The sequence below is a fragment of the Globicephala melas genome, chromosome 1, assembly GCF_963455315.2.
Source record: "Globicephala melas chromosome 1, mGloMel1.2, whole genome shotgun sequence".
In the NCBI taxonomy this organism is placed as follows: domain Eukaryota; kingdom Metazoa; phylum Chordata; class Mammalia; order Artiodactyla; family Delphinidae; genus Globicephala; species Globicephala melas.
Window position 1 is genome coordinate 112,289,662 of NC_083314.1, and position 22,290 is coordinate 112,311,951.

Here is a 22,290-nt window from a genome sequence, read left to right on the forward strand (position 1 = left end):
ACCAATAGATAGAATGGAAGAGGTCCTGGCCTCCTGAGTGAACCCAAGTCACCAGACATAAATAAAATCATCTTGGTTAGTCCAGCTTCAGCAGCAATCTGGTTTCAACTTGGTGAGAGACCCCAGCTATTGCCACATGAACCAAAAAAACCACCCAGCTGAACCCTGCCTGAACTTCTCAAAGAAGTTCAGAACAAATAAAACAGTTTTTGTTTCAATCCACTAAGTTCGATAAAATAAGAAAAGGAAACCAAAACATACTGGAAAGAACACATGCAATTCGGAGTGGGAAAATGACAATTCAGGGTTCTGCTACCTTACTAAAATTTCTTGGGCCCAGTGGTCTGGGATATATTAGGTTACCCCCTCAATATTAAAGTTGTTTCAACTTGCATCCCCTTGGATCACGATGTTGGCTAGGGTCACTTATACAGCTGCATTCAGGGAACAAGGCTGTGCCTTGAAAGTCAACTGGCTCACAGGTCTACCACCTCAGGTGAGTGGCTCAAACAGCTGGGATCTGGATGGGTTTCCCTCTACAGCAGGGTAATTGGATTTCTTATATAGTACCTGGTTTCCAAGAGAGGAAAGCAGAACCTGCTAGGTCTCTCAGGGCCTAGGTCTGGAACTGGTCTGGGATCACTTTCACTACATTCTATTGTTCAAATTCAAGAGGAGGGGAAACAGACTCCACTTGTGATTTGTGTACAGGGATGAGAAGAATTGTTTGTATGCCATTTTGGAAACAGTTTATTACACCACCAAACTTTTTTAAATTGCTTTTTTATTTTGCTAAGTATTGCTATTCATCCTGTAACTTTTAACTTTTTATTTCATTGTTTGCAATTTTTACATTATAACATACATTTGTTGTCATGAAGAAGAAAAACACAGTTTTCATGCAACACTGAATTGTTGCATCTTACATACAAATGTCCCACTAATGAGTTTAATGATTTCAGGCACTTGATATTTTAAATGCTTTATATCAGAAGTTTGCACACCATGTCCTGTGGGCCAAATCTATCCTATTTTTTACTTATTTTTGTAAATAAAGTTTTACTGGAGCACAGGGACTTCCCTGGTGGCACAGTGGTCTTAACCACTGCCTGCTAATGCAGGGGACACGGGTTTGAGCCCCGGTCTGGGAAGATCCCACACACCATGGAGCAACTAAGTCCGTGTGCCACAACTATTGAGCCTGCGCTCTAGAGGCTGTGAGCCACAACTACTGAGGCAGCATGCCCTAAGTACTGAAGACCACACGCCTACAGCCCATGCTCCGCAACAAGAGAAGCCACTGCAATGAGAAGCCCACGCACTGCAACAGAGTAGCCCCCGCTCACGGCAACTAGAGAAAGCCCACACGCAGCAACGAAGACCCAGTGCAGCCAAAAATAAATAAATAAATTTATTTTAACAAAAAGTTTTATTGGAGCACAGCCAAGCCATGTATTTATGTATCCTCTATGGCATCTTTTAAGCAACAGTGGCAGAGTTAAGTATGACAGAGGCTTAACCCACAGAATTTAAAATATTTAATGTGTGACCCTTTATAGAAAAAGTATGCTGGTCTCTGCTTTAAATTATGCAGAAATCCTTGGTGGAATGTTTCACAGGTGGTCAAGTGTTTAATGATACTTGGGGAAATTGGGGGTTTTGAATGCGCTGGAATGAACTGTTATTTTCCCATTTATGTAAAAATGGAATAAGGGGGGCTTCCCTGGTGGTGCAGTGGTTGCGAGTTCGCCTGCCGATGCAGGGGACACGGGTTCTTGCCCCGGTCCGGGAAGATCCCACATGCCGCGGAGCCGCTAGGCCCGTGAGCCATGGCCGGTGAGCCTGCGCGTCCGGAGCCTGTGCTCCGCAACGGGAGAGGCCAGAGGCCCGTGTACTGCAAAAAAAAAACCCCCAAAACAAACAAAAAGAAAACAAACAAAAAAAAAAATGGAATAAGGGATCTTTCTATCCAAAATTCACTATCCAACGAGATTTTAGCAACAGGTTAGATTTAGAGGATGAGGGATGCCATATTTACTTTACCTGGACAATTCAGTTAAATAAGTCAGTTTGAGAATCTTATGTAATCATTTTGAGATTTTGTGAATGTTTCCTCTTGAATGTCTTACACAGGTGGTAACTTATAATACCAATGCAATTTAATTAAAATAAGTATTTTTCTTAACAGCAGCCTAACATCTGTGTACAATTATTTTTCTAATTATGGCAAGTTAGCAAGGTTAGCTAGAATCCTAGCTTAGTGCTAGAAAAATCCCGAGAATTATGTTCCTTGCCCCCAACGCTACCTGTCCTCTTCCTCTTTTCTTTTTTCTTTTTGCAGATGAGAGGACTAGCCCAGAGAAGCTAGTTGACTTGCCGAAAGTTATGATCCATCAGTGAGAGAGTAGGTACGTATATCCGCAGTTCCCCGTGCTTATTAACATTTGCATATATGGAAGCTAATGTGTTGGGGAAGCTAATGTGTTGGGGAAGCTAATGTGTTTTTTCACACACACACACTGTATTTTATTTTTACAAGAGATAAATAAACTGGTTGGGGAACTTTTTGCTGGACAATCATAGCGCTGGGGGAGGGGGGGCGGCGGGGGGGAAGCATTGCTGGAATCATCAGTGGAAAATATTCTTTAGTGAAACCAATAAGACGTACGCCATGGTTAAACTGCTCAGTTGATAGTGGCTCTATTTGTGAACCTAATGTGATAGCCTACGATTTTGAACGTTAGGTTGAGGCATTAGATAACTTTTTTTTTTTTTAACTTTTCCAAATAGAATCTGGCCTTGTTCAGTTTATAAACCATACCAGCTGGCTGTAGCACAGATACAAATAATTTGTGACCTGAAAGATGCCTTCGAGATCACCGTCCGGTTCCCTCATTTAACAGGAGAAAATAGGCCCAGGGAATGATCTCAGATAAACAGATTTTAGCTGTTTACATTTATAACGAGCTTTCTTCCAGTCGCGGTTGCCTTGGTTTTTTCAAATCTCCTCCTTTAAATAGCAAAAGCAGGACACTTGGAAGCCAAGTGTCAGAAAATTTGGAATCCATCGGCCTTACTTCCCTTTCTGGTTGAACTCAGTTAAGATTTTAGTAACTACACACAAACGCTACCCTTCTCGGAAAACAAACGGTCGCGGGGTCGGGGGAGTTCACTGGGAGAACCAACAGAAAGACAAAGCTGCTCTCCCGGGCTCCTCCCCCTCACTCCTGCCAATAGCAGCAGACGCCGGCGCTCGCTTTCCCGAGCTCGGCCAATTGGCTGCGCCGCTGCGAGCCCGACGGAAGGGGCGGGGCGACCGTTGCCAGAGAAGCCATTTGCTGGTTACCAACTCCGCTTTGTGCCGCTTGCACCTTGTTGGGCGTTCTGCCAGCGCGAGCCGTTCTAGGAGTTCGCCTGCTTCCCGCGTCGAGTCCTTGCCTTCCTAGCTTTCACCAGCTGCACTGCCCCCCGCGTCCTGCTCCGTTCTAGCCGACCCAGGGCTGGAGAACACAGGTATGCTCACGGGCGGCTTACACTAACGTTCGCCGAGCGTCAGCCTTGGCGGCCCTGGCGGACCCCTTTCACAGCGGAGCGGCGGCGGGCTGACGTCACGGCGACGTACTGACGCAGCGGTAGGGACGTCGGCGTGCTTTTGGAGGGGGAAGCAAGCTTCCTGGGCTTGCATGGCCGAGGCTTAGTTACCGCGGGCAGCTCTGGGGGCGGGGCGGTGGCCAAGGTGGGTCACGGAAGTGAGAGGCCCTCGCGTCCACCCAAAACTGAACTCAGCCGCTTTCTGCCTACACCGTCCTCTCCCCCCAGACAGACAGCCTGGGCTTGGGAAAGGCAGCGAGGAAGTGTGTGGTCCCTGGGACAGCAGGGCAGATCTTAGCCGAGGTGGGCTTGTCCAGGACGGAGCCCTGACCCGGCCGGCCCCGGGCACTGCATCGTTGCTTACCGAAATAGTGCTCTCTTACGTATACGGCTGTTTTTAAAATGCCCACCATATAATGTGCCAGACTCTGGTAAGCTCCGGGGCTCCTTAAGTAAAGAATACTCCAGGCCTCGGGGAAATAATTCGTTCTCCAGGGTCCTAGAGTGCAGCCTCAATTCCTTTAAGTGTGTGGTTTGGGCAGGTCACTAACGTTACTGCCTTCAGCTTCCTTTTCTGTAAAATGAGGAGGATAAGTCACTTTAGAGTGGTTGTAATAAAAGAGATTAAGTTAACCAGTGCCAGGTTTTGAGTAGGTGGTCAGTAAGTGGTGCTTGTTTAGTGAGGAAACCATAGCCAGACTTTGGCTGGTGTTGGGATAAAGTCTATTGCAGAGACGAAGTTTTCCTATCATCTCACACATAGTAAGGTTTCAGGTGTTTTTGAATGAATGAGGTTCTTGGAGTAGTTTTAAGCACCACTTGGTTAGTTATGGTTAAAGGAATAGACTGCGGTAAGCCTGTCGGCTTTTAAAATGTGTTTGATACCTTTCTGCTTTAATAAGATTGTCACGGCAATGTTTGTCATGGCCCTTAACAGCCAGGTATCCATTTTTTGCTTCTCATTTTCTTCTAATTTCACAATTGATGTGTATTAATAGGATAGTTTTTGCATCTCAAACACCCAGAGGTATGAGAAAATGGCTTTGTTTATATTGCTACTAATCACTGCTTAGTTTGTGCAAGTGACTGAGACCCAAGTATCTGGGTATAGCAATGAGGTTGACAGAACATCTATCCCCTTGGGCACAGTTCTGTTGGAAGTCAATAATTGTTCTCCTGGGCTCTGGTTTAATAGAACTCAGTCAATTTTTGACTACATTGAAAATGACTTGTAATAATTCTGCAAAGAATAGATTTTGAAAGGATTGTTTTGAAGTTAAGATTTGGTTCTATACAGATAACTCAGATCTGCAAGTAATTTCAGGAATGGTGAATGACTCAGGACGATTTTTTTTTTTTTTAAATGAAAAAAATTAAGGAGAAGGCCTGGTGGGAAAGCAGCCCCAACAGAGTGACCAAAGGGGTCCTAAATTAAACAAACAAAACTCACCACCTGTAAGTGTTTCTACTTCATTCTGTTCAAACCTCATGACAGCTTTGGCTGGCAAAGCTTATTCTCATTTTGTAGGAGAGAGAACCAAAGGGCTATTGAAGCTAAGGGTTGTCTGTGTCAGGTGGCTCATAAGGACTGTGAACTGATGAATCTGGCCCAGTGTTCTTTCTTTTTAATATGCTGCCTCTGGGTCATCAGGAATGGTTAAATTATGTTCAGTCTATCTGTACTCTGAGAAGGAAGAAATAAGACATACTTTTAAAAGATTTTCTTCAAACTGGTCTAAATTAATTTTTGTATTTAAAAGGATAAGTAATCATTTCCTGCAACTTAGATGTGGAGCAATCCATTCAGATGGTCATGGGTAAATGAGGGGTTACATTTGATCATTTCTTTCCATACTGATCTCTTGCTATTCCTGTATTCTAATTCCTTCATTGTTTTTCTTTTTTTTTTTTTAAATCACCAGTGGCAACAACTTTTGATTTCTTCAAAAATTTTTGTTGGAAAAGAATGTTGGAATTTCATCTCTCTTGGGACCCTAATAACCTGATCACTGCTTCTCCTCTCGTCTCCTCCATATGCCGAGTCCATTTTCCAAAACACCACTGTACTTACCTTTTATTTATTTTATTTATTTATTTATTTTTGCGGTACGCAGGCCTCTCAATGTTGCGGCCTCTCCCATTGCGGAGCACAGGCTCCGGACGCGCAGGCTCCGCGGCCGTGGCCCACGGACCCAGCCGCTCCGCGGCATGTGGGATCTTCCCGGACCAGGGCACGAACCCACGTCCCCCGCATTGGCAGGCAGACTCTCAACCACTGCGCCACCAGGGAAGCCCTGTACTTACCTTTTAAAGATGCACTTCTGATCTGTCATTCTCCTGCTTAAAATTATTTAATGGTCTGTCTTAACCTTTAGGAAAAAATTCAAGCTCTTGAGCTTGGTATACAGTGTCTACTTTCATGTGTCCAGTCTCATCTTTTGCCACGTGCCCTTTCAAATCATGTACCGTCATGATTCCTTGTTCTTGCTGGTACTTTACCCTCTATCCGGAATGCCTGTTTTCTGTTCTCTTTTGCCAAGCTCAAACTTGTTCTTCTGGACTCTACTGAGGATCCATCTCTGGGAAGTCTCCCAGGATCCTGCCAGTTGCTTTTGCAGTACCTGATGAGTCCCCGTCATAGTCTTTAGAACACTGGATTTTAGTGGTCTGCTCATTGCTCTCTCTTTAGACTTGTAGTCTGTGCCTTCAAGGAGCTCAATCTTATTCATCCTTCATTTCCTTGTACAGAACAATTTTCTTTTTTTTTAATATAAACTGAATTTATAAGAGTGCTAAAACACTCTTATAAAAGGGAAGTTTGTATGTTACTTTCAGCTATGTAGATTCTTATATTTATATATCAGTACCTGATGGCTTTCATTCAAAACTGAGTTCCACCACTTTCTTACTTGTAATCTTGGTCAAGCTGTTTTCTAAAACTTGGTTTCTTCAATGAGTAGCCTTTAGATGATAATAGCAACAGTGTAGATTTTTGGTCAGTGAATGCTGTTAATAAATGGCAGCATGTCATGCTGTCCTTTTGTTGAAGAGAAGGAAAATGTTTTATGTTTATCTGATAAAGGATGCTGACTATTTGGGGTTAGACAATGTTCTGAACATCTTTGGTCCCGTCTTCTGGATAATTGGGTTCTCTGTGGGGCTTCCTCTCAAAAGTGTTTCAGTTTGAACAATAAATTATTTGGTGACCCTAACTTGTATATTGGAACCTAACCTATGCCTCTCACTGATTAATTTTTGAGGGTAGATGGTGATGGGTATATTTGCCCTCACAGATTTAGTAGCAAGTTTAAAGAAGAACTAAAATATTACCATTTATGGAGCAATTAAATTCTAAACTGTATGATTCTGAGAATATTATTAGATGTTTAGGATTCTTGGTGGGCTGGATCAGTCAGAGGAACATTCTGAGAAGGAGGGAGGACTTGGGCCTTGAAAGTATGTATGTATCCTTTATTTACAAATCAGTCACTCTTCCTGTCAATTTTTTTCCCCCGTATTATCCAATCTGCAACGCTTTTATTTTTAAATTCCTTTATTCATTGGACAGAAGCATTAGCTAATTACTTTTCAAAGTTAATCTCTCTATATCAGAAAATGTTTTTTCCAGTTTTGATAGCCTTTACTGATAAGTTCAGTTTTCCACTTCTGGTTATTTTTACTCTGCCTACTTCCAAATTTCGTATACCTTTTTTTTTTTCACTATGGAGTCCAAAAAGGCATACAGTTACTTCTCTAGTAAACTTTTGACTAGTGTTTAGTGTGGGAAATTAGCAACATTCCTGTATCTACTTGGTATTCTTTGCTGAATATTTCATAGTGAATTTTTCAGTATAAGCTGTGTGCTTTTGTTTGAAGCCAGTGGGAGCTAGTTTTCCAAGGATTAGTGTTTGGCAAAACAAATTGAAATCTGCAAGATTCATATGCTAGTCTCTTTAGAGAGATTAGTTTTGAATACATACTTGGAGCTGGTTAGTTTATGTAGAACAATCTAGGTGCTGCGGAAGGTCATGGACTGATCTTTCTTTTCTCTTACCATGGCCAGCATCATGGTCCCTGAACAGCCATCCCTCAAATGCTTGTTGCTGGCCAAAATGGAACATAGTTAAATGAGTGTAGCTGGATCAGCATAAACCCATGACCACACCTGGAAGAAGCTTTAAGTACTGCCTTTTGGGTAGGGGACTGATAAAGTCATTTCTGTATAGGAAATTTAATTCTTTCAACATTAAAAATATTTTAAATTGCTATTCTTTAGGGATTTGATCATTAAGTATGTGTGCAGAATATGTGTCTTTGTTTCACCACTAACAAGCTATACAAAAGTATATTACATTTGTAAATTGGCAGTTTATTCTACATAATTGAAAACATTTTCTTGTGAAATGTCTGCTTTTCCACTCAAGAATACATTTGGTCTCCCAAAATGATAGCATTTTTTATAAAGGCAGGATTTTTTTTGCTAAAGAAAATTATTACATTGTTCAGCACACATATGTTTTTGGTTAAAGTATGGTTACAACACAAAAATAGTGGAGTACCTTGGAACCTCTCAACAATATTTATCCTATATTCACTTCTAGATTGTGAGAATATGATAGTTGATAATTTCTATGCAAATATTTGAGACATACCCAGTTCTCTGTTTCACGTTTTGAGAAATCAGTAATGAAGATACATTTTAGAATGTTGGGCTAAAAGTCATTCTAAAAATCCCTATTTTTATAATATGTTAGTTTTATTTATTTACCCTTTAAGATAAGATACAATTACTTATGTTGTATGATTTTATCATGTGACAAAACTTATAGAAAAATTATATAAATAGCTGCCAATAGCCCACAAAGCCAAGCAAGAACTAAAGTACTGATACCAAACTGAATCTTACCTCATAAAATGTTTTCAATAAATTGAAGATCTCTACCCTCTTACACTGATTTGTGAACTTTTATTTTAAATATATGAACTATTTTTCTTTTAATTATCCCTGAAAAGATAAGTAAAAAAGCAGCAGTCTTTATTCATCTTATTCATTAATTGCTCTAAGCCTTGAGTCCTCTCCTTGAAATATTGCTTAGCTTTTACAAGACTTACAGGTGCTGAGGATTCCAATAAATAAGACGTTCTTTTTTGAGATTCCATTGTACAGAGAGACGAATATTTAAACAAGTGAATGGACAAAAGATAAGTACCAAAACTGAACAAATCAGTAGATGATAATTTTCTTGATGGCAGTGACTTATCCAAGCATATTCTTCTTCAACTTTAGGTTTGGGTTTTCATTTGATTTTGTGTATCCATATGTTTTAAATTTTTCTGGGCTACCAATAGCTCAAAATGTTGTTATGTCCTAATAACAGATGCGTGTTTGCAGCATTCAGGTAGATCATCTTAGACTATATGTATCTTATTCAACATTTCCATTTTGATGTGAGTTTCTAGTATTGAAAAAATATGAGGATGCTTTTCACTGGCCTGTATCCTAAATATTTATCTTTCTGGTATACAGAACCTTTGGACAAAAAAAATAGATAAATTTTTACAGACATTTGAAGATTTCTGAATTGCTAATTAAATATAGTGAATAATTTTCAACCTTTAATTTCACATCTACTTAAAGTATTGAAAATTCTTGAACATATGTATTTTATGATACAGATAAATAAAAATAAATTACAAAGAGGTAAAATATCTCTGAAAAAATGCAGAAAACCTTAAATATGACATTTGATTTTGTATAAACAAAGTTAGGGAGACACATTTCCATATATTAGATTTGAAAAACTACAGCCTTAATGATTGCCAGAGCACTAACTCATTACTTAAAATGGAATCGTTTTGAAGAAATTTATAAATATTCACATTTTAAAAATGACATCTCCAAGTTTGAGAGAAAACAATTAGATTATTTAGTAAAACTTAGAAGTAATGTCATCTGTCCATTCATTATCACCAAAGAATAACTTAGATTGAGCTTTTTTAAAAAATATGATTTATTTATAGGAATAAATGAATTTAATATTGAAAAGTCTACTTTAAGAAAATAACTTCTTTGTAGCTATTGTTGCCAAATACTTCCAAAAGTATCTTAAATTTTTACTGTTACAGGCATGAATAACATACATTTCCTATTGGATAAATCTAATGCAACTGAGAATGATAGTTATTCTGTGGTTTTTATATCCATTTTCTAGTCCGATTGGATTAGGATATTATTATAATACTTCAAGAAATAGACTAATAGTAATTTCTACATTCTTGTGAGTATGTAGAAAATAGTGGGCCTTTTGGAAACTGTATGGGAGTTGGCAATCGTTGAATGATTATGCTATGCAATTTTGATACTATTTTGAATTAGTATCACAATGAGTAGCAGTTATAATTTCAAGTTTGTCTGTGAAATATTATTCTTTTACAGATCTTTAGGATTTTTATCTTATTGGGTAATAGCAGAAAAAAAGAATCTACTGAAATGATGTTTAATAATTAAAATATTTCCTAGATTTCAGCTTATGTGGAGAACTTGTTGTGGAAGCCACCTATAAATCCATTTACCGAATTTATGGAGAAGCCTACAAATGATGGAAGTCATTCAGAAGAACTCTTTTCCCATTTTAAAAGTATACCAGAGAAAGAACATTTACCACGGCATGCCAGTGAAAGTCATCTCAGCTGGTATTCTCAACAATAGCAGGGGATAGCTTAATTTTTTGATTTCAGGGTTTCATACTGTAAATTTCCATACTGTAAATTATTTGAATCAAATACAGCATTCTTTCAAGAATATCATCTAACAGCCTAGTAATTTATATTTATTTAATCTGATTACAGATGTACTCATTTAGCAGAATTTGCCTAGTTATTTTGGAATTTTAGTGAAAGCAATTAAAAATGAAAACCTTACCTATAAAAAAATTTGTAAAGTATATATCTTTCTAACTAATGTAAATGAAAATATAAATACTATGGAATATTGGAAATTTAGTTAATGAGTACTACTTCACTGTCATTTGGGATATTGCTATCTAACAAATACCTGTCATATTTTGCTTCTTTAGTATGGAGAGTGCACTTGTTATTTGTACGACTCATTGCTCCCCAAAATAAGTCTTAAAATACCATGCTTGTTGCTATGGATACTATAGTCCAACTTCTAGTTTAGCTTAAATGAAAATGATGTTTGGTCATATATAATCATTCTTGACTTTCTGTACATGGTTTTTAATAATGATAACTGTCTTTTGTAGCAACCATCTTCATTGGGCCCATCATTTTAAGACATCTTAAGTGGTACTTAAGAATACAGTCTACTTCTTAGAGACATAGCCTCTAAGATGCCATTCATTGTTGCTGAGCCATTACATTATGTTCCATAAAAGAAAAAAGGTGTCAATTAAAGAAAGACACAATGCTTTCTTATGGCTTGGAATTTTATTTATAAATATTGAAAAAACTCCTTCAAACTTATACATAGATTTTTAGTCCAAATAACTCTGCACTTATATAAAAATAAAATGTGAATGAAATAAAGTAGGTAAGGTATTCTCAAAACTTCCTTATACTCAAAGCCCAACTCTCATGAGTTACTTTTTGACTCAGAGTTATCCTTGCTATTAAGAGTATTGGTGATATGTGCTGGTATTTCTTAGGAGCATCTATAACTGAAATGAAATTTATTGGTGATGGGCTCTTACAATATACAGCAAGCCTACCTTGGGGTCTTGCTTCTAGAATGTTGCTAAACATTCCTGCTTCAACAACTCCTCCAATCCCTCTCTATGACCCTTTGTTGTTACGGGTTAAAAAAGTGCTGTACCCCATCTCTGGGATGTTCTTCAAAACATTGGATGCTCATTCTGTAAGTTCTGGACCTGTACAGGAAAGACAGCTAAGGACTGCTTCCAGACTGACAGAGATTGTAAGAAGCATCCCAATTTCGGGATGTAAAAATATGAGCCCCCATACCCAAAGATGTATCTTACAGTGATACACAGTAATGTCTGTGTAAAACGTAATCAAGAAAGCAAATATTATCAGTTTTGTTTTGAATGATAATAATGTTTTATAAAGCCAAATGTGAAGGATTTTTAGATATTTGGAGAGGTTTAGTTTTTTGTGTTCCATTTGTTTAGCTTACACATTTCTCTGGAGGATTTTTTTTGTGAAAAACAATAAGTTTCAAGAAAGCATTTTGGAATAAGGTCTAGGAAGACAAATCTTTTGGCTTTGGAGTAAGGGAGAAGGAAGGGAAGAAAAAAAGACACGAACACATTCACACAAATCATTTTACAAACAGGAGAAGAGATGTTCAATAATTATCAAATAGCACAGGGATAATTGCTGTTGGTAGTCTTTGTGTTTTACATATCTTAACATTTTAAAAACTGTCTTTCCATGTATAGTTAAGTGTAGAAAAAATATGGAAGTACAGAAAAAATTCATTTTCAGTGAAAATTTACTGTTATATTTTGCAGAGCAATTTATGGAACTGTAGTATTTAATCATGCTATGCTCTGTTTGCATTAAAAGCATAACTAGTTTATGTAACAGCTTTAACTTAAAGTTTATTTGTGCATATCTAATTAGCCTAAAGCAGGACATCCTAATTGAGAAGACCAAATTGGAAGCAACATTTAAGGAAGCCGAGTTAGCAACTTGTTCTGTAGAATTACTTTTGCCAGTATTTAAGGACACCATTGAAGAGATTAGTTTTGAAAATGTGAGTACTTGCCTAGTGAATGTGTAATAAAATGAGAAGCTAGGATAATAGTCAGAATTCATTAACTGAGGTCTCATATCTTGTAGTAGTTATGCTCACATACTGGTATTTGATATAAAAAATGCAGGTTTATTAGTGTTTTTCATTCCTGTGTCATTAATTGCAATTCTTTTCCTCAGAGATAATCTCAGGCATGTATTTGATGAGACGCTAAGCTAGAAAGTACCTTGGTGCTTGACTAGAAAGTACCTTGATGCTTGCCTTACCTGAGTTGAACTAGAGTCAACTTTTCTCAAGAGTGAATTTAAAATATTCTTCACTCTCACTCTTCACTTTCACTCTTGAGAGATGAAATATATTTTCTATAGTATTGTGTGGAATAGAAACCTCTATTCTAAAAGTTCAGTGTACTAAAGTTTGAGTTAAGGACAAAAAAATAGATTGTATTCTATTAGTTTTATTAAAATAAATGCCTGAAATACTTTAGGGTTTAAGCCCTTATTTTGATTTCATTTTACTTTAGAACCATGTAACATATACTATTTACTGCTGAAAAACCTGGCATATCTTACTACTTCTATGTGCAAAAGAATGATTTTATTACTAGGAAAAGTATTCTTTGATAATAGTAGTAGTATATTTTAGAGTGTCTTAATGCTATGTCTTAAAATGTGTATGTGCTTCTTATATTTTGTCAGACTGATCTTTCTGCATCCAATTTGAAGATTTCTAAACAGAAGGAAATATTAAGAAAAGAATTAGACTCTTTTAAAGATTTAAAACAAACTTTAGAACATCTTCTTAGAAAGACAGAACACCAACAGGTAAGAAATACTAAGCACTATTTTAATAGCGATATTTCTCGCTTGAAGGGTATATTATTTCTTGAAATTAAAATATTGGTATATTTGAAATGGAAATGATTCTTGAATTTTTGTTTGAAATGGCAATCATTAACCCCCACTTTCAATGTTTCATAAATACTTTTACATGAAAGCAGCATATTTTTATAGAAAATATATTTTTATTTTCAATCTCAAAAACTTTCATTATTTGTTATACTTCATTTCAATTGATTACAATAAAATACTCTTAGAATTTAAGCCCTTGTGTACATTGTATTTATACATTCATATATTCCTTTTTTAACAGTTTCACCGAGATATAATTCACATACCATACAGTTCACTGGTTTAAAGTATGCAATTCAGTGATTTTTAGTATATTCACAGAATTGTGTAGCCATCACCACTATCAACCTTAGAGCATTTTCATCACTACAAAAAGAAACCCATTGCTCTTTAGAATTTTACTTCCCATCCCCACTACCCCTCTTTAGCCCATTATCTACTTTTTCTCTGTGGATTTGCTGATTTCAGATATTCCATATAAATGAAGTCATACAGTATGTATGACCCTCAAAATGAATAAACATTTTTCGTTCTCATTTAAAATATCTACATGGAATTCTGTTATTGATTTGCTGTAATTTTTTTTTTTAATTTTTATTTTATTTATTTATTTTTGGCTGTGTTGGGTCTTCGTTTCTGTGCAAGGGCTTTCTCTAGTTGTGGCAAGCGGGGGCCACTCTTCATCGCGGTGCGCGGGCCTCTCACTATCGCGGCCTCTCTTGTTGTGGAGCACAGGCTCCAGACGCGCAGGCTCAGTAGTTGTGGCTCACGGGCCTAGTTGCTCCGCGGCATGTGGGATCTTCCCAGACCAGGGCTCGAACCCGTGTCCCCTGCATTGGCAGGCAGATTCTCAACCACTGCGCCACCAGGGAAGCCCCCTGCTGTAATTCTTTAAAACATTTCTTTTTGCTAGACTTTAGACTGTTTATAATTTTTATCTGTTTACAGTCAGCATTGTGAGCCTTCTTTGTATACAAGATTTTTATTTCATTGGCTTGTACTTTATGAGGCATTATTTAGAAATTAATTTAGTAAATTAATTGATTTCATAAATTATGGATTAAAAGTTGATTTGGAACACTTAAGCAAAAATCTTTCTTATGGTTAACTTTTAAAAAAACTGAACTATGCATAGTAGTTGTCCATATTAATTTCTTAAGTGATGCTTATTCCATTTTCTACTTTTTTATGTAGAGAAATATAGTTTGGGAACACTGATTTACAACTTCTTTTTTCCACAGAGAGGGGACAGTTTATCCAGCTTGTTAGATAAGCTAGCTGATAATGAAAGTGAAAACACTGTAAGTCTTTTTAGACTTGGTGTCTATTTTTCTGAAATTTTTTGTTTGTATGCTGGTTGGTTTTATAAAATTAGCCAACATTATCCAAGTTGTGATATTTCTAACTTTTACATTATATTTGCTGAAGAATCTTAAGACGAAGGTACTTGAAAAGGAGACCTATATCCAAGAACTTTCTTGTTTGTTTCAGAATGAAAAGGTAAGCAAATTTTGAGCTAATTCGTCAAATTTTCTTAATATTGACTCCCTCTTTCTCTTCTTTCCATCCTGGCCCCCATATCCTCATAAATACATATAGAAATATTTTTAGATTATTTGGACATTTTTACAAGTTTATGCATCAAATATAATATCTTAATTTTTTAGAGTTTTTTTTTTTCTTTTTAGATTTTTGTGGTATTTCAATCAGGGTACTTGGCCTAAGTCAGGGACCTATGTATAAATATATATTTCAATTTTAGTATAAATTAAGGAATTTCTGTGTTTGTAGGAGCATTTTAGACATACCCATAATTTTACTTAGAAGGATAGACAGGAACTTTTAAAAAGAGATAATTAGGAGTTATTAAATAAAAAAGGGGAGGAGAAAACATCCCCCTGGTTTTATATAAAATCCATTTGTAATTGGGGAAGTGTTGTACTTTGCTCTTTAGCAACTTTTTAGATCATGTCTTAGTACGGTAAAGTTTAATATTGTGAAAAAATACATCAAATAACACATTTTTGCTTTGTTTTGTTTTCTCTTATAGGCAAATGCTTTGAAAGCAAGCCGTTTGTCACAATCAGTAAAAGTAGTACATGAACGACTACAGTTCCAAATTCATAAAAAGGAAGCAGAGAATGATAAATTAAAAGAGCACATAAAGGTTGTAAATATTCACCCATATTTATAGTTTAATTGATAAAACTAATGGACAACAATAAAGTCTTTGCTTAATTCTGGAATTTAGTGGTTTTGAAAGAATCCAATTTTAAGTGTTGCCATGGGAAGTACATATTTGAGGTAAATCTTAAGATTTCTGGTCTGTCTAAAGATTTGGCTCCAAATACCAATATAAAAAAAAGAAAAATGCTGTGACTTTTTAGTACCAATCTGGGAAGGATTTATAAAGTTCTAATTACTTTAAAAATCTCTCCTATTATCAGTTAATTTATATAAACTTGGAAAATTAATTTGGAAATTTGTTAAATATAAAAGAGAAAATTAAAATACTGAAACCATTAATATTTGGTATATAGTATTTAGTCTTTTATGCATCTATACATATACATACATACTCTCACCCATATTTAGTAAGCAGACAGTATACTAATGGTAATAATGTTAAGATCAGTTAACCTTGCCTTGGTGTTTAGATAATTGAGTAACCTCCTTGTTACACAGTTTAGCAGGATAATTAAGAGGAATTTTCTGGTTTAAACTGAGCAGTTTAAATATTCTTGTGGAAGTCTCACAAGATGAGATGAGATGAGAGTTTGAGGTTGAGATGAGAGTTTGAGGTTGCTGTGGTATGACACAAGCTAACTGGATCTACTGTCGTTATTTTTGTCAACGGAAAAGCAGTGTTCTCGCTTTTGGAAGAAGTGTGTAAAGACAAACCTCACTGAGCGTGAGGACTTCTGTGTTAATAAATTTCTGTTTGCTTTTATCCTCCTGTATCATGGCAGATTTCTGCAGTCCAGGCACATGTTTCAAGACTGCATGGGGGGGGTTGTTTATTTTTTCTTCAATGGCAAAAAGCTTTTGCCCATCAAAGGGACATTAAGCAGGCTTATGTGGGATATAAATTTTGTCTTTTGTCTGCCTACAGGTGCTTTTAAGCACTTTCCCTCAAAGATTCCCTGTGTTTTTTGCATCGGTGTCCTAGGGCACTGCAGATGAACTAGAGTTGAAATTGCCTTGCTCTGTCATGGTAAATACAAGAGAATACATGTAATTTAACATCTCAGATCATATACTTCAGTTTATCTTACTTACACAATTTTTAATTTTGTCCTCAAATAGAAGTTGGGGAAGTTCTTGAAAATACTTTCTTCAGTTGAAAAATAAAATATTAAATAACTTTTTAAAGTTAAGTTTAACAGTTCCTTTTTAGATAATTAGGAGAGTGAATATAAGGCTAAAATCCTAAGTTTTGCCATGATATTCACCCGTCTAATACTTTGAGTTCACATCCCCTTACAAAATGCTACTGTTTAGAAATGATTAGAAGAAGTTGCGTTAGGTCATGGATTTTTTTACATTCCTTCTAACACACAGTTTTGGAGTTTATTTAGGTTTAACAAGTTTTTTTTTTCTTTAAGACTACAAACACAATGAACGAACTCAGTTTAGCAATATAAATTTCATTTTTTTAGTATTGTTGATGACTCAAAAATTGTATTGGGTCTTTTAAAATTTTTAATTACATTATAATTCTCTGAGAACTACCCCAAAGGTACTTTTAACTCATTTTTCTTCCTAGATCTTTAAACTATAGTAATTAGAGTTAGAATATTTTCACATTTTAGAAGAGACAGAGAATAATTATCTTTATAATATGCTGCAAATATAATTCTTAGGAAATAGGAAAAGGCAAATAGTTGACTCTAAATATACGTCCATTCATTTGGCAAATGACTGTGAAGGGGTTATTTTGAAACTATAAAAATAATTTGATAGTTTCAGCACACTTCCTAATAGTGTTCAGGTATGGGATTTGATAAATCTAGTGGGAAAGTCTTTACTGGAACCTTGTTCAAAAAAATTTATTTCACCTTTAGTGATAAAGGTTTTTTAACTGACAGCGTAGCTGTTATTCATGATATGATGATGACACCCTGTGGTTTTTTAGAGGAATGACAGCTGTATTTCTTGGGTTGGTGGAGAGCGTTCTTCGCTTCTCTTAAGTAGACTTTTCATACTTATTTAAAATGTTTTCCCCAACTACGTATTAAAACGTTTCGTGGGATTTTTTAGTTTAGATAGATTTTTAAAGACAATTGAGGAATGTTTTGCTTCTTCTCTTAGTCTACCAAGTTACTTTTCAAAGAGATCAAGTCTTTAGATCTTGTTTAAGATGTACTTCTTTTTTTTAAAATTTAATTTAATTTTTTAACATCTTTATTGGAGTATAATTGCTTTACAATGCTGTGTTAGTTTCTGCTTTATAACAAAGTGAATCAGCTATACATATACATGTATCCCCATATCTCCTCCCTTTTGCGTCTCCCTCCCACCCTCCCTATCCCACCTCTAGGTGGTCACAAAGCACTGAGCTGATCTCCCTGTGCTATGCGGCTGCTTCCCACTAGCTATTTTACATTTGGTAGTGTATATATGCCTATGCCACTCTCTCACTTCGTCCCAGCTTACCCTTCTCCCTCCCCGTGTCCTCAAGTCCATTCTCTACATCTGCATCTTTATTCCTGTCCTGCCCCTAGGTTCTTCAGAACCTTTTTTTTTTAGATTCCATGTATATGTGTTAGCATATGGTATTTGTTTTTCTCTTTCTGACTTACTTCACTCTGTAGGACAGACTCTAGGTCCATCCACCTCAGTACAAATAACTCAATTTTGTTTCTATTTATGGTTGAGTAATATTCCATTGTATATATGCGCCACATCTTCTTTATCCATTCATCTGTTGATGGACACTTAGGTTGCTTCCATGTCCTGGCTATTGTAAATACTGCTGCAGTGAACACTGGGGTACATGTATCTTTTCGAATTATGGTGTTCGCAGGGCATATGCCCAGTAGTGGGATTGCTGGGTCATATGGTAGTTCTATTTTTAGTTTTTTACGGAACCCTCATACTGTTCTCCATAGTGGATGTATCAATTTACATTCCCACCAACAGTGCAAGAGGGTTCCCTTTTCTCCACACCCTCTCCAGATTTATTGTTTGTAGATTTTTTTTTTTTTTTTTTTTTTTGCGGTACGCGGGCCTCTCACTGTTGTGGCCTCTCCCATTGCGGAGCACAGGCTCCGGACGTGCAGGCTCAGCGGCCATGGCTCACGGGCCCAGCCGCTCAGCAGCATGTGGGATCTTCCCGGACTGGGGCACGAACCCGTGTCCCCTGCATCGGCAGGCGGACTCTCAACCACTGCGCCACCAGGGAAGCCCTATTGTTTGTAGATTTTTTGATGATGGCCATTATGACTGGTGTGAGATGATATTTCATTGTAGTTTTGATTTGCATGTACTTCTTAATCTCAATTTTAGTGGAAATTAAGCATACTTTTTGTTGATCAAAAAGTAGAAAAGCTCCATCTTTTACTGTCCTTTAATTATTTTATTAAAATGTCCAAGGAATGGAAGACTAAAACTTAAATTCTGTAATAATTTTTTTTTTTTTTTTTTTGTGGTACGCGGGCCTCTCACTGTCGTGGCCTCTCCCATTGCGGAGCACAGGCTCCGGACGCGCAGGCTCAGCGGCCACGGCTCACGGGCCCAGCCGCTCCGCGGCATGTGGGATCTTCCTGGACCGGGGCACGAACCCGTGTCCCCTGCATCGGCAGGCGGACTCTCAACCGCTGCGCCACCAGGGAAGCCCAAATTCTGTAATAATTTTACATTCTTTTCAGAATTACACAACTTTCAAAAAATGTTAAGGCATTAAAATCTTAAGTCTTTAAATTCTTAGATAGTTAGTACTCAAATACTTTTAAATAGAAAGTCTTAAGATAATTTGAAGTGAAAACATGAGAGTTATCACACTAAATCATCTTTCACCCAACCTAATGTTCTGTGTCTGGTTATAGCCTCAAGAAATATGTAAGGAAACAGTTATGTCAATTAACACTATCAAATTCAATGGATAGAAACATGCCCTGAAACATCTTTTTACCCTTTTTTTAATCCTAACTTTTTTATCCCAACTCTTATTGAACCCTGTGTAGTTTTAGAATAATAACTTCCACAAACTTACTACTTATTAGGCAAAGTAGTACTTTTATTGTCCTTGATGTAACTCTTTCAAATGTCAAAGCATGCTCCTTAATTCTAGTAAATTAAAATTTGGTAGATAAGTTTATGTTTATCTCATCTATACTCTTCATGATCTATAGATTTTGATCATATATCCTTTAAGCATTTATTATTTTAACTAAAGAGTCCTAATATATTTGGGGAGCTACTGATTCCTTTGAGCTTTTTGTACCTGTTGTTTGAATTGTCTCCAGCTAAATTATGTTTTTTCGATTTGCAGTAACTAGTACTATGTATAATCTAGATGGGAAATTTTTAAAAATTCTAGTTAATCAAAAAAGTTTTAAGGAAATTAGTGTTTTTACTGTAATCACCAATATTAGTATCTTTAGTAAGAGTAATATTAGTTTTATATAGGTTTACACATTTTAAATTTGCATTCTATAACTGGTTACAAATAAACATTGGTGAAATCACCTTTCTTCACTGTTTTGCTTTTTATTAATCTTATGATTAATCCTTTTGATAAATTCTATGTGGAAGATTTTACATATTTTCACAATGTTTATGTAAACATTGGCATTCTAAAATAATTTAATTACTGCTAATGTTTTTTTAGAGCTTAGAAACCAAAATATCAGAATGGAACTTGCAATTGAAAAAGAGTACGCATGAGGCTGTAACGATGAAAGAATCAAGTAGGCAAAAAGCTATAGCTCTAAAAAAGGCATCTAAAATTTACAAACAAAGGATTAAACATTTTACTGGAGACGTGGAAAACCTTACTTCCCAAATTAGAGAGCAGGTAAGTTATATACATTCTTACTTAAAGAATTGTTTTATGTACTTAGTTTATGTAGTTAACCTCATAATGCTTAATACAATAATTTTGTTAGAAAAACTTTACTCATACATTTTTGCTTTAGCCTTCATTTTGAAAGATTACGTAAAATGACAGATTTGCATATTGAATTATATCAGCATTTCCTTGGGGCTTTATTTAAAGGATATGTTAAGTCCCAAAGCATCTGTGGTCAACTAAGGGTAACACCACTTCAGTGCTAATAGCATATTAACATTGAATTAAAGCACATTAACATAATATTAAAGGCTCTGAGAAGGCCTTCAGAAAACATAAAGCAGTGCCAAGGAGGGTATTGAATTCAGAATTTTCCACCACTTATTTAACCACAGAACTCTTGTTCTACCCACAAAGCAACTCTTGGAACTGGTTCTGAGGAATACCAGATTGGGAAATGCTGATTTATGTCATTAGACCGTATGACTTTATTCAGTAATTCACTTCACTTAAACTCCGTAATGCATTTAAAACCATTTGCTGACGTAAACCCACCATGTGAAAGTTATCTTTGGGTGTATTAACAAAGTTGAAAAATGGACTTAGCGTTTTGTTGTTTTTGATGAATTATATTTATTCAATTACCAGTTAATAAAATATTTACTCTTTTTAATGTCTCACTGGTATCCTACCTCTTAAGAACTTACGCTGTGGCTTGTAGAATTATCAGAGGCTTTTAGAAATGAAAACAGACTTGCATAAATGCTTGTATAAACAAAACAACCTAATATTTTATAAGTTCAACTGTTAACATTTTAAAACTCTTAATATTTAAACTACATTCAGAAGAATTTAATTAGATGAAAGAATTGAGCATTAAGTGCAAAATCTATAAGGCTGTAGGCCTAGTTGAATGCCTGAAAATATTCTTGAGTGGTAAAAACTAATTGAGTCATTAACATTCTTGGGATTTTCCTGTTTAACTAGCACCATGTCACCCACGCCCCAGATCATAGTATAGGAAGACTTCTCCATTTGTTAACTTTGTGACTTTGGGTAAGCTTCTTAACCTCTCTAAGCTTCAGTTTCCTTATTGATAAAATAGGGGATAATAATACTGCCTGTCTCATACGATTGTAAGGAGGAATAAAGGAGAAAATATATGTCAAAGCACAGTGCCTGGCCAGACTACATTTTTGCCATATTGGCCTCCTTTCTATTCCTCTAATGCATGGAGTGTGTTTGTTTCATTGTTTTGTGCTGTTGCCTGTGGCTGTAATGTTCTTCTCAGGCTCAATAATAGCTGATTCTTTTAAAAATCATTCTGGTATCTTTTTACTTGACATCTCTTCAGAGGGGCCTTCCTTGACTACTCCTTTAGAAGTAGTCCCACAACAATTAATTGCATCAAGGTCTTAAATTTTCTTCTTAGCCCTTATTTTATAGGTAAAATTTCTAAATATCTTAATTTATATTCTAATATAATTGTCCAACTTACACTTTATAATGCATATTAATATTCATTTACATACAATATAAAAACAGAAAACTAGTCTTTTTTTAATATATTAAAAATATTGCTTTAAAAATATAAACAAAAAATGTCTTGCACATAATAAATGCTGAATAAATACTTGTTCAGTGAGTGCATAAATGATGGAAGGAAAGAAGGAAACACCCAATAAATGTTAACTGTTCATATCACGACTTCTGAGTTCTGATTAATAATTATTGGCACTGTTGTCATTCTAGTGAATTTGTTTCTCTGTAGACTGTAGAGAAGGGGTACAATGGCTACAGATCTCTAGGTGGATTTGTAAAGAGTAGATTCATTTGACAGTTATTTACTGAGAATCTGCTTTATGCCAGGCACTGTTCAAGACCCTAGTAATGAACAAAACAGACAAAAATTTCTACCTCTGGTAGCTCACATTCAAAGTGGGTAACCAACCACTACCACTCTTACTTTCTTGCTGACAGTACTAGTGTTTGAAAGCCAGTGGGGTGACTCTACAAAACAGCTTGGCATAGAACTACCA

The 22,290-nt window shown here is 36.1% G+C and overlaps 1 protein-coding gene across 3 annotated transcripts in view; it reads left to right on the forward strand.

Annotated features, from left to right (window-relative positions):
- The first annotated feature begins 3,679 nt into the window (after window positions 1-3,679).
- ODF2L (outer dense fiber of sperm tails 2 like) overlaps window positions 3,680-22,290 on the forward strand; it is a 54,053-nt gene continuing 35,442 nt past the window's right edge. Inside the window, exons 1-8 of one of the 3 annotated variants that reach the window (XM_060303250.2) lie at window positions 3,680-3,736; window positions 10,112-10,284; window positions 12,196-12,328; window positions 13,027-13,152; window positions 14,481-14,540; window positions 14,668-14,739; window positions 15,290-15,406; window positions 20,072-20,257. In XM_060303250.2, the coding sequence (XP_060159233.1) occupies window positions 10,172-10,284; window positions 12,196-12,328; window positions 13,027-13,152; window positions 14,481-14,540; window positions 14,668-14,739; window positions 15,290-15,406; window positions 20,072-20,257 (807 nt within the window). In that variant the 5' untranslated portion in view covers window positions 3,680-3,736; window positions 10,112-10,171. The other 2 variants (XM_070044771.1, XM_030866115.3) reach the window with 2 other exon arrangements.